Source organism: Girardinichthys multiradiatus, chromosome 18, assembly GCF_021462225.1.
Source record: "Girardinichthys multiradiatus isolate DD_20200921_A chromosome 18, DD_fGirMul_XY1, whole genome shotgun sequence".
NCBI classification, from domain to species: Eukaryota; Metazoa; Chordata; class Actinopteri; order Cyprinodontiformes; family Goodeidae; genus Girardinichthys; species Girardinichthys multiradiatus.
The window spans coordinates 27,337,603-27,355,501 of NC_061810.1; the positions used below are offsets into that span (position 1 = coordinate 27,337,603).

At 43.2% G+C, this 17,899-nt stretch overlaps 1 protein-coding gene across 1 annotated transcript in view; it reads right to left on the reverse strand.

Annotated features, from left to right (window-relative positions):
• The window catches only part of grik4 (glutamate receptor, ionotropic, kainate 4), a 585,146-nt gene that overhangs the window by 233,472 nt on the left and 333,775 nt on the right, over positions 1-17,899 (reverse strand). Inside the window, exon 5 of the mRNA XM_047391909.1 lies at positions 14,460-14,557. Coding sequence (XP_047247865.1) covers positions 14,460-14,557 — 98 coding nt within the window. The remainder of the gene's footprint in view (positions 1-14,459; positions 14,558-17,899) is intronic.

Consider the following 17,899-nt stretch of genomic DNA (forward strand, 5'->3'; position numbering starts at 1 on the left):
CAGATTTTTTATTTAACAATACTATCAGAGAAATCTCAAGATAAAATTGTGAAACTCTAAAGATAAGTTCAGATAGGACATAATAAAAATTTTTTTTTATCAAGAATGTCTGAAATAATTCAGTTTATTATGTATTATTTTATAGACGAGCAGTTATGCAGCTATGTGTTCCGACCATTTGAAACTGGTGGTGGTTTACTGACTCCTGTATATAAACCCTAAATTTGAGAGAGTGATAGAAACACTAACACTAGTTGAGGTAGTTGAAAAAAGAAAACATTTTACAAAAGAAACGTTCAGCCTACATTTGCTCACCATCTGACTGTGAAAAAAAAGGTATAATAATCTCTACAAAAGCCGCACAGAATTAGCCGTCTTTAAGTCCAACATTACGCGCATTGGTATATACAAGGTTTTTCTTCCTTATTTTCTGTTGTTTTGCATGCCTGAACCTATTTGACCTATCTAAAAACTAAAAATTACACCTGTTGGCAAATCCTAACCAGTTGAGAGATCCCTGGAGCTGCCTTAAACAACTCGGAGAGTATAAATTATTCTTAGCCTGATGACTTTTGTCAACTTGTATATACACTTCAGTCTGAAAGTAGGAGTAAATTTCAGAAATTCTTAACACTTACCACTAAAATTACACTTTGAGAAGTTGGATAAATACAGGCCCTCGCCAGGACGTTTAAAGCACATGAATGTATTCTTCACAAAGTGTCAAATCTGCAACGCTTAATCCATACTTGACCTATTGTGACAGAACAAACATTTGTTCAAATTTGCCACCCTCAATCCAAAGTCGAAACTATATTTCTCTTATATAAAAAAGAGAAATTGCCTTATATAAAAAAGGCGAACACCAAACACAAGCATTTCTATTACACTGCTCTGATTTACATTTCAAATAAAACAGGTGCCACTAAAAAGGCTTAATGCATAGTTTAACAAAGCAGGGATTAGAAATAAGTACCAACAACATAAGTATAGCCACTGGATTGTAAACCCAACAGTATATCTCAAAATCAAGTATTGCACCTCCCTGAAAAAGTCCTCTTAGTGTTGCCAAGAGCAATATAAGGATGAAGTATACTATTACATTTACAGAACAGGTGACAGCAGGCACCCACCTTAAACTCAGTAATGTAATTCTGTAATGCTGTCAAGGTATGTGTTCATACTTTCTCTGTCACTGCAGTAAGAATAATACATATTTGATGTTAACCTAAGTACAGCTGAGTACAGCTCTGGTATCAGTGGTGCTGAAAATCACTGCTTAATGTCATGTTATACATGGAAAATACAAAGATTAATTTATTATGACAGCAGCAAATCTTATAATCCTGTCACTTTCTCTGACAAAAGCACATGATTGGGTGATCTTCCCAGTATTATGTTAATCCTGATGATTACCCCTTCCCTTCACAGATTTGTGAGGATGAAATATAAGAAAGTGTGGGGAACACTAAACCTTCAGGGCACATATCAACTCCTCCTTCTAACTAATTTTTGTTCTTATTATGGTAACGTTAATATTTATAAAGTGGTAATATGGCAGTTACTATTTCACAGCTGCTAGTCCACCAGAGGTTTTAGGAACAGGGAGCCCTGGTTTGTCTCCCATTGTATCAGGCTAATGTTTCATTAGGCTTTATTATAGCTGAAGATTTATTGTAGCTATTTGTTTATAGCTGAAGAGTAAATGGGATTAGGAAGCCTTTAACTACTGCACACATGTTGGGATCAGATTCATGTAGGACAAAAAGGACAGCCTCTCTGTGGATTGACCACATATGTACAGTATACTTCATCCCATAGCTTCATATATTTATATAATCCAAAGATGGTGACTTGAGTCTTATACATGGACTTGAGTCACACTTAAGTAAAAAAAAATTCTGACTTGACTTTAACTACAATCTCATTAACAATCTGTATCCCATATCATCAGGCATGGAACTAATTCAGTAAGTAAACCACAGACAGTAGCTCTCACAGGGGTATGCATACATGTCTGTTAATGGGTGGCCTTAATTTGTTTAGCAAAGGATGTTTGTGGACTGTGGGCTAGTAACTGTTCAAAATGATCTCTTCATGTCAGCCATAATTTCATAAAAATAAATCTCCCTCAAACTGAGTTCAGTTATAACAAATTTTGGGTAATTTCAGAACAAAACAAACTTTACTTTCCACCAACATATTTTTCTCTCTGTGTACCGCTAGCATCATTACAAAAAGACTTCCAGATCTTCAAAGTAAAAGCGCTTTCAGTTATATTCATTCAGAATGTCTTCTTTAGTACTCATTCACTCTGTATAATGTGGCTCATTATCTGTTTTGTTATTTTTAATGTATCATGAAATGTGTGTACTATTTAGTTAAACACAGGGATTACCAGGTGTGTCCTACGCTACTTCAAAGAAACGTAATTTAAGGTTATTTGAAAGCACTTTCTGTTTGATTCATTAAGAGCTGTTACCTGATTACTACCATTTTTCATTCGACATAAACTTAATTTTCATTGCTGACATGATAAAAATTAAGCCTTACTAGTTTTAAAAATCCTTCACAACAGTTCAAAACAGTTTGCTTACCATGTTGAATGAAATACTAGGCCCAAAGACAAACACAGTAATTGCTTTTAATTCCTAAATTACAGCAATGCAGAGTTATATTAATGAGAGAATGTCTATTTCAGTCATTAAAACAGACTTGACCTGGGGCAAAACACTTGAAACAAGTTTTGGACAAAAAAACAAAACAAAACAAAGACTTGTGAATCTATGATACACACTAAAAAACATATTAATCATTATATAATGTGGAACAATATGCCACTTTGTGTCTTGAAACATCTAAAACACTTATGGATAGGTTAAATGCTATTTTTTTTTTAAATAAAGGAAAAAAGAGAGAACATTTTTGTTTGTGGCAGTGGAAAACCTATAGATTGTACTACCAGAAATGATATTTTAACAACTTAAAGGGAGACACTGTTAAATTATTTTTGTTAGCTACTTTGTGAATCAGATGCTGAGATGGAACAAAAAGTGGTGAACATTTGTCACTAAAAGCAACAAAATGATTCCTAACATTATTTGCAATGTTGGTAATTAAAATGTACACAAATGCGGCTCCCGTTTAAGTTTGAGCTGGATGAGGCTGTTTTTTACAAACCGTTCATTTATGTGCAAGTAAACAATTCTTCTCCAGAATTAACAGTTTTGGCAAAGTACAGTATGGTCTACTCAGTTTTTTATGCTTACTCACTGTGGTTAAGTACACAAAATGAAGCAAAAAGGATCACATGAGTAGCAATGTTACAGATGTTACAAATATTTGTTTTATTCTATTTTGGTAAGAATTATTTACTGATAAAATAATTTCTTTCCCCTATGACATAGAAAGTTTATCCCAAGTTCTACAGGGGGGTCTCTGCATGCATCAACAAGAAGAGTGAGGGCGGTACTGATTTGGATGTGCAGGAACGGCAGTTTGCACGAAGTAAAGCAGCAGCCCAGAAAAAAAGTTGGAAATACAACCTACTGTAACTTTTCCTCCGTTTGAAAGTTATACACTTATTGACAAAAATGTGGGATGGATGGTTTCAAGTTATTTGTGTAAATGGCTTTGGACAAGCTTTTTGTGCATACTTTTAATTCACAACATATACCCAAGGACAAGCCTGTTCCTAAATTAGCCCAACTAAGCAGGAATAATCTCTGTGTGCTGGTGCAGTTGGTTGTCATTTATATGACATATCACACACACACACACACACACACACACACACACACACGCACACACACACACACACACATCCGTGTTTTACTATCTTTATGAGGACTTTTTGGTTACTTCCATTGACTTCCATTCATTTACCTTGATTTTTAGTGCCTAACCCTGACCCTAACACTAACCCTAACCAGTTAATACCTAACCCTAACCCTAACAATAACTCAATTCATACCCTAGTCCTAAACCTAACCCCTGTCCCAAGAACGGAATTTGAAAAAGTGAGGACCAGAAAAATGTCCTCACTTTGTCAAAATGTCCTCACTTTGCGATAAAAATACGAAAAATGGTTCTCACTCAGCAACAAGTACAAGAACACACACACACACACACACACACACACACACACACACATATACAGCTCCTTCTCAAAATATTAGCATATTGTGATAAAGCTCATTATTTTCCATAATGTAATGATGAAAATTTAACATTCATATATTTTAGATTCATTGCACACTAACTGAAATATTTCAGGTCTTTTATTGTCTTAAAACGGATGATTTTGGCATACAGCTCATGAAAACCCCAAATTCCTATCTCACAAAATTAGCATATCATTAAAAGGGTCTCTAAATGAGCTATGAACTTAATCATCTGAATCAACGAGTTAACTCTAAACACCTGCAAAAGATTCCTGAGGCCTTTAAAACTCCCAGCCTGGTTCATCACTCAAAACCCCAATCATGGGTAAGACTGCCGACCTGACTGCTGTCCAGAAGGCCACTATTGACACCCTCAAGCAAGAGGGTAAGACACAGAAACAAATTTCTGAACGAATAGGCTGTTCCCAGAGTGCTGTATCAAGGCACCTCAGTGGGAAGTCTGTGGGAAGGAAAAAGTGTGGCAGAAAACGCTGCACAACGAGAAGAGGTGACCAGACCCTGAGGAAGATTGTGGAGATGGGCCGATTCCAGACCTTGGGGGACCTGCGGAAGCAGTGGACTGAGTCTGGAGTAGAAACATCCAGAGCCACCGTGCACAGGCGTGTGCAGGAAATGGGCTACAGGTGCCGCATTCCCCAGGTCAAGCCACTTCTGAACCAGAAACAGCAGCAGAAGCGCCTAACTTGGGCTACAGAGAAGCAGCACTGGACTGTTGCTCAGTGGTCCAAAGTACTTTTTTCGGATGAAAGCAAATTCTGCATGTCATTCGGAAATCAAGGTGCCAGAGTCTGGAGGAAGACTGGGGAGAAGGAAATGCCAAAATGCCAGAAGTCCAGTGTCAAGTACCCACAGTCAGTGATGGTCTGGGGTGCCGTGTCAGCTGCTGGTGTTGGTCCACTGTGTTTTATCAAGGGCAGGGTCAATGCAGCTAGCTATCAGGAAATTTTGGAGCACTTCATGCTTCCATCTGCTGAAAAGCTTTATGGAGATGAAGATTTCATTTTTCAGCACGACCTGGCACCTGCTCACAGTGCCAAAACCACTGGTAAATGGTTTACTGACCATGGTATCACTGTGCTCAATTGGCCTGCCAACTCTCCTGACCTGAACCCCATAGAGAATCTGTGGGATATTGTGAAGAGATCGTTGAGAGACTCAAGACCCAACACTCTGGATGAGCTAAAGGCCGCTATCGAAGCATCCTGGGCCTCCATAAGACCTCAGCAGTGCCACAGGCTGATTGCCTCCATGCCACGCCGCATTGAAGCAGTAATTTCTGCCAAAGGATTCCCGACCAAGTATTGAGTGCATAACTGTACATGATTATTTGAAGGTTGACGTTTTTTGTATTAAAAACACTTTTCTTTTATTGGTCGGATGAAATATGCTAATTTTGTGAGATAGGAATTTTGGGTTTTCATGAGCTGTATGCCAAAATCATCCGTTTTAAGACAATACAAAACCTGAAATATTTCAGTTAGTGTGCAATGAATCTAAAATATATGAATGTTAAATTTTCATCATTACATTATGGAAAATAATGAGCTTTGTCACAATATGCTAATATTTTGAGAAGGACCTGTATATACAGTACAGACCAAAAGTTTGGACACACCTTCTCATTCAAAGAGTTTTCATTATTTTCATGACTATGAATATTGTAGCTTCACACTGAAGGCATCAAAACTATGAATTAACACATGTGGAATTATATACTGAACAAAAAAGTGTGAAACAACTGAAAATATATCTTATATTCTAGGTTCTTCAAAGTAGCCACCTTTTGCTTTGATTAATGCTCCGCACACTCTTGGCATTCTGTTGATGAGCTTCAAGAGGTAGTCACCTGAAATGGTTTTCCAACAGTCTTGAAGGAGTTCCCAGAGATGCTTACCACTTGTTGGCCCTTTTGCCTTCACTCTGCGGTCCAGCTCAACCCAAACCTTCTGGATTGGGTTCAGGTCCGGTGACTGTGGAGGCCAGGCCTTCTGGCACAGCACCTCATCACTCTCCTTCTTGGTCAAATAGCCCTTACACAGCCTGGAGGTGTGTTTGGGGTCATTGTCCTGTTGAAAAATAAATGATGGTCCAACTAAACGCAAACCGGATGGAATAGCATGTCGCTGCAAGATGCTGTGGTAGCCATGCTGGTTCAGTATGCCTTCAATTCTAAATAAATCCCCAACAGTGTCACCAGCAAAGCACTCCCACACCATCACACCTCCTTCTCCATGCTTCACGATGGGAACCAGGCATGTAGAGTCCATCCGTTCATCTCTTCTGCGCTGCACAAAGACACGGTGGTTGGAACCAAAGATCTCAAACTTGGACTCATCAGACCAAAGCACAAATTTCCACTGGTCTAATGTTCATTCCTTATGTTCTTTAGCCCAAACAAGTCTCTACTGCTTGTTGCCTGTCCTTAGCAGTGGTTTCCTAGCAGCTATTTTACCATGAAGGCCTGATTCACACAGTCTCCTCTTAACAGTTGTTCTAGAGATGTGTCTGCTGCTAGAACTCTGTGTGGCATTGACCTGTTCTTTAATCTGAGCTGTTGTTAACCTGCGATTTCTGAGGCTGGTGACTCGGATTAACTTATCGTCCACAGCAGAGGTGACTCTTGGTCTTCCTTTCCTGGGGCGGTCCTCATGTGAGCCAGTTTCTTTGTAGCGCTTGATGGTTTTTGCGACTGCACTTGGAGACACTTTCAAAGTTTTCCCAATTGTTCGGACCGACCGACCTTAATTTCTTAAAGTAATGATGGCCACTCGTTTTTCTTTACTTAGCTGCTTTTTTCTTGCCATAATACAAATTCTAACAGTCTACTCAGTAGGACTATCAGCTGTGTACTGTATCCACCTCCTGCACAACACAACTGATGGTCCTAACCCCATTTATAAGGCTTGAAATCCTTCTTATTAAACCTGACAGGGTACACCTGTGAAGTGAAAACTTTAGGTTAAGGATTTAACCCCGGTTCTCTGAAACATGAGTGAGGTATCTCACCATGGGACACGCCTCCAGCGCCTGTCCCCCAGAAGCTCTATTACATTACGCCAGTCTTGACTGGCAGGCGGAAGTGACGTCCGCTCCCATGGGAGGACTTCCTCCCGGTATAAAAGTCGACGTTACGTAGGTGATCTTCAGTTTAATAAGCACACCTCTTCCTCGCTCCCTGCAAGGAGGGTGATCTGGTGAGATACCTCACTCATGTTTCAGAGAACCGGGGTTAAATCCTTAACCTAAAGTTCTCTTTCAACATTCGTTTCGGTATCTCACTATGGGATATTTCTGCTCCCGTATTGCCAGATAAGCTCACTCGAAGACCAACAGATTGCATCTTGCATTCATGGCAATGTGGAAACCACACCCAGAACCGTGTGAGCCAGTGTGGGCCTGGTGACATCCAGTTTATAGAACCTAGTGAAGGTGTGAGGGGTCGCCCAGTTGGCAGCCTCACATATTTCCTCCACAGGTATACCCTGGAACAATGCCCAGGATGATGCCACACCACGAGTGGAATGAGCCCGCAGACCTGCAGGGGGTGCAAGGCCTCTGCTCTCATAAGCCATAATAATAGCCCCCACTACCCAATGCGAAAGACGTTGCTTTGTGAGAGGCTTTCCTTTATGTGATGAAGCCCACGACACAAACAGATGCTCTGATTTACGAAAATCTGCTGTTCTTTTCACATATAACCGCAGAGCTCGTACTGGGCAGAGCGTATGCAGTCGTTCATGCTCCTGAGAGGAGAATGGTGGTGGGTAGAAAGCCATTAATTCAAGGGCACGGCATGGCAGAGCCGTAGAAATCTTAGGTATAAAGGCGGGATTAGGTTTCAGTAAAACCTTTGACTCACCCAGAAACTGCATGCAGGACGGGTTAACTGAGAGCGCTTGAATGTCACTCACACGCTTAGCAGAAACCAGAGCAATCAATAAGGCCGTTTTAAAGGAAAGCACTTTGAGCACAACCTGCAGCAACGGTTCGAACGGTGCACGTGACAACGCATCAAGTACCATAGGTAAATCCCATGAAGGAGTGAGGCTCCTCGACACTGGACGGAGCCGTCGTGCACCTTTCATGAATTGACACACCAGGGGGTGCTGCCCCACTGTTTTGTCACCAAAGCCAACGTGACAGGCTGAAATAGCAGCCAGGTACACCTTCACAGTGGAAAAAGCCAAGCCTTTATCCAACAGTGCCTGCAGAAAAGTTAAAACGTCCGACACAGGGCTTTGCATTACGCTCACCATAGGTTTTGCGCACCAACCCACGAATGCCTGCCATTTACCCTCATACACGTTACGCGTGGAAACGGCCCTTGCATTTTGAATTGTGTCAATAACGCTCTGGGGAAGCCCACTGGCAGCCAGATTTAACCCCTCACAGGCCAGGCCCATAGGGCCATGCGCTCTGGATGCGAATGAAATATTTATCCGCGTGCCTAAGTCAGGAGATCTCTGCGGAGGGGAAGCCGCCATGGCTCGCCGTGTAGCATCTGAAAAATCTCCGCTAGCCAATGTTTCCCTGGCCAGCGGGGAGCTATCAGAATGAGTGAGTGTTTTCCCTCTCGCACCCTGGCGAGAGTAGGAATGATCAGTTCCAGCGGGGGAAAGGCGTACAGTAGGGCCGGCGGCCATTTGTGCGCTAGAGCATCCAGCCCAAGCGGAGCTTGTTGCTCTGTCAGTGAGAAAAACATCGGACACTGAGCATTTTCCCCTGATGCGAAGAGGTCGACCTCCGCTCGGCCGTACCTCTTCCATATCTGGGACATCACCTCGCTGTGGAGTTTCCACTCTTTGTAGCGGGGATTGCCCCTTGACAGCAGATCCGCGCCTCTGTTCATTACCCCTGGCACGTGAGTCGCTCTTAGCGACAGCAAGTGTGAGCTGGTCCAGATTATCAGTCTGTATGCCAGCTCGTGTAAATGACGTGAGCGCAGACCCCCCGGTCTGTTGATGTAAGCAACCACTGTTGTGTTGTCCGTTCTGACCAAAACATGGTGCCCTTTGATAAAGGGCAGAAAGTTCTCAGTGCCAGCATCACGGCCAGGAGTTCCAGACAATTTATGTGAGCTATCTGTGTTTGTGGACTCCAAACACCGTTTACCATCATCCCCTCGTGAGTGGCTCCCCAGCCTGTCAGCGAGGCATCTGTGGTAATTACCTTCCTCGTCAGGATGGTTCCCATGGTAACGCCGGTGTTGAGAAAACCGGGACGCTTCCACGGGCTCAGCGCGCATGCACATATGAGAGAAACCAGGACGTTGCGGTGAGCATGGCGTGTGGGGCTCAAGCTGAGTGACGCCACCCACCTTTGAAACGGGCGCATGTCTGACGCCATCAGGCCGAGCAGTCTGACGCATAACCTGAATTTCACCTGTGTGCCTCTGCGAAAGAGTGCCAGACAAGCCTGAAAGGCTTTTACTCGTTCCGCTGAGAGGCGTGCTCTGAACTCGACTGAATTCAGGGACAGGCCAATGAAGGTGATTGTTTGTACTGGGGTTAAAATGCTCTTTTCCCAGTTTATTGTGAATCCCAGAGCTGTCAGATGTAAAGTAAGCATCTCGACATGCGTCCTGAGCTCCTCTAAAGACTGAGCTGCAATCAGCCAATCGTCTATATACGTTGCCAGACGCATCCCCCTTTCCCTCAGAGGCGCGATGGCTGCCTCGGTGCATTTCACGAACACACGTGGGCTCAGTGAGAGGCCAAAAGGAAGTACCAGGTACTCGTATATCTCTCCCTGAAACGCAAATCTGAGGTATTTTCTGTGAGGGGGGTATATAGGGATATGGAAATATGCGTCTTTCAAGTCTATGGAGACAAACCAGTCTCCTTGACGCGCAAACTTTATCAGAGCTGCGTGTGTTAGCATCCTGAACGAATACCGTCTCAGATATGTGTTCAGAGCCCGCAGATCCAATATCGGTCGCAGACCCCCACCCCTTTTCGGCACGAGAAAGTATCTGGAGTAAAACCCGTCTCTGCTTTGCTCCTGCGGTACCAGCCGGACAGCTCTTTTGTGCTGCAGGGAAATTATTTCCTCTTGCAGGACGCGAGCGGACTCTCCCCGGGCGTATGACTGTACTATGCCCTTGAAACGGGGTGGGGCTGTCACAAATTGGAGCCTGTATCCCTTGGATACAGACTTTATCACCCAATCTAACGCTCCACACGCTCGCCACAGCTGAGTGTTGTTTGCCAGTGGACCTAAAGGGGCTTCCGTGTAAACACTGCGCAACACCGGCTGAGGGATCTGCTGTTCTGCTACAACTGCCAGCTGCGCTCGTCCCAGGTCTGCTTCTTCCACAGAAAAAACAGCCTGCTGTGTTAGAGGTAGGGTGAGAGCTCCCCCTTGAGGCCTCATGTGCAGCTGTGGCAAGGGTGGAGCGGGAGCTCCCTCTTGTGGCCTCATGTGCAGCTGCACGGCCATGTCCTGTCCTTGTGTTATTTTTAACATATTTTTCATGTTTTTTTGTTGTGGCTGCGCCCTCGGCTCCAGGCCTGGATGCGTGCCAGAAAACAACTTTATTGAACATGTTGTGAAGGGGGAAGGTCGTGTTTTTAGACCCTGGCATGTGTTTGTGCACTGGTGTGTGCTTTCTGGCCACAGCTGCGGCTCCACTGAGCTCTCGGTGGCTTTGATCCTCCTCCGTTTCAATCGGCTCTGAACGATGAGCTCCAACGTCGGCTCTGCAGGCCGTTTGAATTGCCTTGAACGTGGCGTTCTGAACTCGAACTGGGACAGGACGTGTCCTGGTAGGGGGGGTGCAGGTGTCTGGCAGATCCTGCTCTCCCACCCCGAAGACGGCTCCCTAGGTAGCGCGCCTCTTTTTCTTTGTGCTGACAGTAGCGGAAGGGGTCGCTTGGTTTCCCGGCACCGTCGAGGGAGCGAATGGCTTCCTTCCCCAAGCACCTTTGAGCTCGGTTTGTTTCCCACGGTCTGCTGACTGCGGCTGAGGCTGGCGTTTGGGGATGCGGTAGGCCGGTTGAGCCGCCGCTTGAGCGAACGGCACACGGGGTGCTGGAGGGGGAGGAGGCTGCGCTTTCCTGGGCAGACAGCTTTAGCGCTTCACCTTCCCTCTTCTTTTCCTCACAGCGTTTTTGCATGGCTGCCACAGTGGGTCCGAATAAGCTCTTCGGGTCCACGGGGGTGTCGAGGAGCTGGTTCTTTTCCCTCTGAGACAGGCTAGACAGGTTCAGCCATCTAGCTCTATCCTGAGTGACCATCAGGGCCATGGCTCTCCCGGATGCTTGGACAGCACTTATTTGGAGACGCAGGCATAGGTCTGTCACCACGCACAACTCGTCCCACAAATCGGCCATCGGTGTGCTAGTCATCTGCTCCTGTAATTCCGCTTGGTAAGCAAGGAGAAGAGACGAAGCGTTTAAGGCTTTAACAGAGGCAGCCACCGCCTTGTAGCTTTTCTCATTCAGAGTGGACTGAAAAGAGTCAGCTTTGAAGGGAAGGGTGGGTCCTGCCGCTGTCATGGCTGACTTTTGCGATGGGTGCAGGTGAGATGCCAGCAGAGGTTCTACGGGAGGCAGATGTGAAAAACCGCCGGCCTCCATGCCCGTCCAGTCCAGCGCCGACCCTCCCAGGACGGGGTTCTTGGCGGTGAGAGGATTGCTCCAGGATCGGGTCGCTTCCTCGAGGCACTCGGGAAAGACCGGCAACAGCTGTCTGCCGGAAGATTTTGCTCTCGGAAGCCACTTCCCCTCATATCGAGATGTGGTAGTTTCGGTGAGGGTTTCCAGCCACTCGATGCCCAGCTTCTTTGCTGCCCTTCTGCAGACATCATGCAGGTCTGTTGCAGTCGGGTTTAGGGAACCGCAGCGGCTGGTGTCATCCGTCACCGAGGGCTTTGCAACCGACTGGATGGCATAAGGCCCGCAGTCCAGCTCGTCGTCGTCAGACCCGAGACTGAGGGACTCCATTTCAGATTCGGACTCGGCATTAGCAAGAGTACTGAAACCTGGAAGTACGGCCTCGTCTTCCTCTGGGTCAGTCAGTGGCGCGACAGCGTCGAGCTGATCACCCCAACTGGCTCCAGCCAAAGTGGGCTCTCTCTCATCAGTACCAGGAAGCTCCGGTGGCGGGGGATTGGCTACCCCCATCATAGGATCAACCTCCGACAGGCTAGCTTGGCGTGCTAGCCTGCGCCGACGAGACTTAAGGGAGAGCCGTGCACAGTGCTCGCAGCTTGCCGGTGACGCCAACGCGTCCTGGGCATGTTGCAGCCCCAGACACGAAGTGCAGACAGAGTGGGTATCTGCCCCAGCTATGAGATTGCCACATGTGCAAGTTCTAGATGGTGGCTTGACTCTGTTCATGGTGAGAACGAGTGCAAGTTACACAACTTCTTAAGCTCCATTAAGGTTGCAGCTAGTTTGGTGACCAGTTGCAGCGCTGCTGTTTGGCGACAGACCAGCGTTGAAAGGGACTCAGAACAGTCGAGCACAGTTATTGAGAAGCGCTCGGCGACCGAGTTGTTAGCTCGCTCTGTGAACAGTTAAGCTAGCTCAAGTTACTGTAATGATCGTCTGAGAGGTGCTTCTGGGAGCGAGAAGAGGTGTTAGACTGAAGATCACCTACGTGACGTCGACTTTTATACTGGGAGGAAGTCCTCCCATGGGAGCGGACGTCACTTCCGCCTGCCAGTCAAGACTGGCGTAATGTAATAGAGCTTCTGGGGGACAGGCGCTGGAGGCGTGTCCCATAGTGAGATACCGAAACGAATGTTGAAAGAGAACCATTTCAGGTGACTACCTCTTGAAGCTCATCAACAGAATGCCAAGAGTGCGCGGAGCAGTAATCAAAGCAAAAGGTAGCTACTTTGAAGAACCTAGAATATAAGACATATTTTCAGTTGTTTCACACTTTTTTGTTCAGTATATAATTCCACATGTGTTAATACATAGTTTTGATGCCTTCACTGTGAAGCTACAATATTCATAGTCATGAAAATAAAGAAAACTATTTGAATGAGGTGTTTCCAACCTTTGGTCTGTACTGTATATATATACTCAAATAAACATGAATAAATTAAGTCTGTAAAGAAGATACACCATCATTGGACACTAAGGTATCTCTGTCCTGCTCTGAGCTGATATAGCTTAACTTCAGTCATTGCCACACGTCTTCAAATGAATCAGTTACAGGGGTGCATTAAAATCATCCACACCACCTATCGAATTAGACACATTATTCCAAACATAATTCCTCCCTTATACAGTCAGATGTTTTGACAAGTTTTAAGGAGTGCCATTTCAGATCACAACCTCCATTACAACCTACAATTTGCTCTTATCTGCAGGACTGGGTGGGTATGTTTGCATCTGCATGTATTTTGTGCAATTTTTTTCTTGCAAATCAGGAGTTTAAATACTGAGACAGTGGTGGAAGATGACAAAGAAACCAGAAGAGCTAATCAGGGGAAAGGTGGGGCATTTGTGGCAGAATGAAAGCAGGGAAGTTGAGGGAGGGATACTCATTAAAATGAGTGGAGCTGAGCAGAGACACAAAAAAACTACAAACCACGGAGGAGACAAGCAGAGATCTAATTGAAACAAATCCAATGGCACACAATAATGCACTAAGAAACTAACAAACAAATACTAAGTATCCAACAATCCTTTAGTGTGTTAATGCAAATACAATTCAATTGGCCCTAGGCATTAATATGCATTCACTGACAGTACCTATAAAGCCTTGTTACAAGATGTTTTATTTTTTTATTTAAACCTGGAAAGCAGAGTTTCGGTTAGAGTAAAAAGCCTTTACGTTGAATCAGTTTGCAGAATTTAAGTTTATAATCCACATTTACTCACTTTATAAAATATGACTTTCCATATGTTACACATATACCAAAATACCCTTTACTTTTGATTTTGATGTAGCAGCAATAAGTTTATACAACCACTTTGTTATCAGTATGTGTGATTCATCTGAGTAAACAAACATCAAACAGAAAAAAACCTGACTTCTGTTGGTTTGAAAACACCAACTTCTGGTGCTCGAACCACTCCAAGGTAATGAGAAGAAAATCAAAACTAAAATATCCAGCAGTGCTTTGATTTATCTAGGACTAGAGTGGAAACCTATGTCATTAAGTGTTTTACCATTTTACCACCAGCTTAGATTTCATTCATCCTTAATTTGCCACAAAAAACACATAGCTGCTAATCAGGAACTCTATTTTTCTAAGCTCTTTTATTTATGGTCAAGCTGTGAGTGTGGGCTACAGGCCCATGGGGCGCAGGGACTCACCTCTTTCTCTCCACAGATATTGCTGATTATGGAGTTGGAAGCTGGACTGGCAGATGGACCAAGGACTGCCACAACCCCTTTAGACATGATCTGGCACACTGAAAGGAAACAGAGACACACAGAGAAATCATTTTTGAATTAGTTACGAAGGAAATGTATCTAATAAATGTTTTGGTCATATTTGAACAGATACAGTAACTGTGACAACCTCTGAACAAACCGGCTTGTCTGAATGTCTAAAGAGAATTTCCAGCTATATGGATATGGACAAACGCCTGTCTCCATACCTTGGTCAATCCGATGTGAACTAATCTTATAGGAAGGATTAATATTATTACGATATGCACTCACATATGGAGACAGAAAATATAGGAATGAGATGAGGCACAGATGAACAGAGTGACAGACGACTAGAAAAGCACAGAGACAGAAATAGCAATATCTGGAGGCTTAAAAGCTGAAATCTGGTATTTGAATATTTGCACATGAATGGAATAATATCCCCAAAAGTGGCACACATCTTGTCTTGTTCTCTGAATTCTACATTTACAAGGACTGATTTAAAGGCTTTACCTTTGGGGTTGAAAACATATCTTTTGACAGAAACATTTTAGTAAAAAATGAATTTCACTCCTCTCTTGTGTACACATGCTTTCATCTTCCAAACTGGAACACAGAATGGTGTTTCTTCTCAGTTTATAATCCCTGCCTTATAATTAAAACACTACTGACTCTGGTGTGGAGCTGGGGGAAAGCACAAAACAGTGCTACTCTTGTGTGTGCAAGGTGTGTCTACGTCCTGGCAATTTTGTGTTGATTGCTGGGGCAAAAGAGAAGCAATTATCAGTCATGTGTGTGAAAGTGGGTAAACTTCTTTAGGGCGGAAGAGGCAGAGAATCAAATCATTAATAATTGTTTCTCTAGTCACCCATGGGATCTACTGTAGGACACATCACTGCACAAGAACAACATACATATGTACACTCAAATTCACTTTGCATGTACACACATGCATTTGCACCTGTCTGCATGGCTTCACTGAAATATGGAGATCATTGTTTTGGCTGCAAGCCTGCATGCAGCTATTTGTTTTGAAATTATGACTAAACACAGACTGGCTCCAATACTTGTACAACTTTAATCAAAAAGCCAAAGAATTTACTTTTATAATTAAAACATTAAAATCATAAGTAATAATATTAGCAAACATTAACATCAAAATAAAAGAACGCTGCTTTAAAACCTAAAACTAAACTGAATATACAAAATGTTTGTAGAATCTTTCAGGTCCATTTTACCTCACAAATAAGGTCACCTGAACTATAAACAATCAGAAACAATCAAATGCAACAAGAATGCCACATACTGTATGCATGGTCTTTGTATTTATTGTGTAAGATCAAGCCTTTATCCTCACCAGGACCTTGGAAATTATGTTTTGCATTGTTAGGATTGAGTTTTAGCCCCCAGGAGTACTGCTTATTGCAACAAGGTCTACTGGGTCGCTGCAACATTCAGCTCACAAAGTTTATAGTTTAATCAATACAGAGCAGCAAAAAGTTTAGCTTTTAGGCATTGATTTAGCTCGCTTGGAACATCATCTAAGCAGTGGCTGTGAAACAACAGTTACGGTTTACATGGAATGTAAGCCTACCTCTCTCACACACATAAGCACACACAATGTAATGAAAATATACCAAAACAATTTTTATCTGTGAAAGTCAACGATGACTGCATTTTTTATCCTCATTATTTTTAGAATGTAACAACTGGTTGAATGTACAATTATCAGCTAATTAACTTAAAACTCAATTCTGTAAATGATTCCTGAGCCTCTAACTCTCAGTCTGGGTCAGCAGGCTACACAATCATAGGTAAGACTGCTGATTTGATAGATGTCCAGAAGACAGTCGTTGACACCTGGGTGAGGTTAAGCCACAAAAGGTTGTTGCTAAAGAAAATGGTCGTTCACACAGTGCTGTATCCAAGCATGTTTATAGAAAGTTGAGTGGGAGGAAAGAGTGTGGTAGGGAAAGGTGCACCAGCAACAGAGATAACTGCAGCCTTGAGGGGATTGTCAGGTAAAATGTATTCAAGAATTTGGGGGAGTTTTACCAGCAGTGGACTGAGGCGGGGTCAGTGTATCAAGAGCCACTACGCTGAGATGAATAGTAAACATGGGCTACAAATGTATCATTCTTAATGTTAAACCACTGCTGAACCAGAGACTTGACTGTTGCTCAGTGATCCAAGTCCTTTTTTCAGATTAAAGTAAAGTTTCCATTTCTTTTGGAAATCAAGGTCACAGAGTCTGGAGGAAAAGTGGAACAGAATATATGCTGTTTAAAGTTGAGTGAGAAGTTTCCACTGTCATTGAAGATTTGGGGTGCCATGTCATCTGATGGTGTTTATTAACTGTGTTTTCTGAAGCCCACACTGAACGAAGACATCTACCAGGAAACTTTAGTGCACTTCATGCTTCTATCTGCTGACAAGCTTTGTCCAGAAGGACTGCTCACACTGCCAAGGGTACCAAAAGTATTTTCAATGACGATGGTGTTACTGTGCTTGATTAGCCAGCAATCTCACCTGACCTGAATTCCATAGAGAATCTATGGAGTTCATTGTCAAGAGGAAGATAAGAGACACCTGACCAAACAATGCAGACGACCTAAACATCTATTAAGGCAACCTGGACATTGAGTACACCTCAGCAACGCCACAGGCTGATTGTCTCCATGCCACACCGCATTAATGCAGTAATTCATGCAAAAGGAGGACCAATCAAGTATCGGGTGCATAGAAATGCACATACTTTTCAGAAGCCTGACATTTCTGTTTAAAATATTATGTCTTATCAATCTTTTGCAATATTCTGATTTTCTGAGACAGTGAAATTTGGTTTTTTTGTTATCTACCAAAAGCCATAATCATCACAATTCCAAAAAACAAAGGCTCAAAATATTTCACTCCATTTATAATGCATCTATATCATATATGAGTTTCCCTTTCTGAATAGGTGACAAAGTGTTTTTAACTTTTTCCCGATATTCACATTTTTAGAGAAGTACCTGTGTATAAGCCAGTCAGTGTCTGACCTCACAAATGGACTTTTGGAATAATGGTAACAAACTGCCATAAACACACTCCTAAAACTTGTAAAAAGCCTTTTTGGGAGAGTCTGAAGTGTTACAGCTATAAAGGGACACTGACATCATAATAAATGGTATGGATGTTAGAGAAATATGCAATGATGAAACAGGAGAGCCCAAGGTGATATATGATCACTGACTTTAGGGGATTTATTGTTAAATATTTTGTCTTACACTGATTTTGGTCAGGCTTCATAACAAAAGATAACAAAAAAACCAAATTTCACTGACTTTGTTTTAAACACCTAAATATATCTGATTGTTTGTGTGAGGCATGAAGCAAATGCA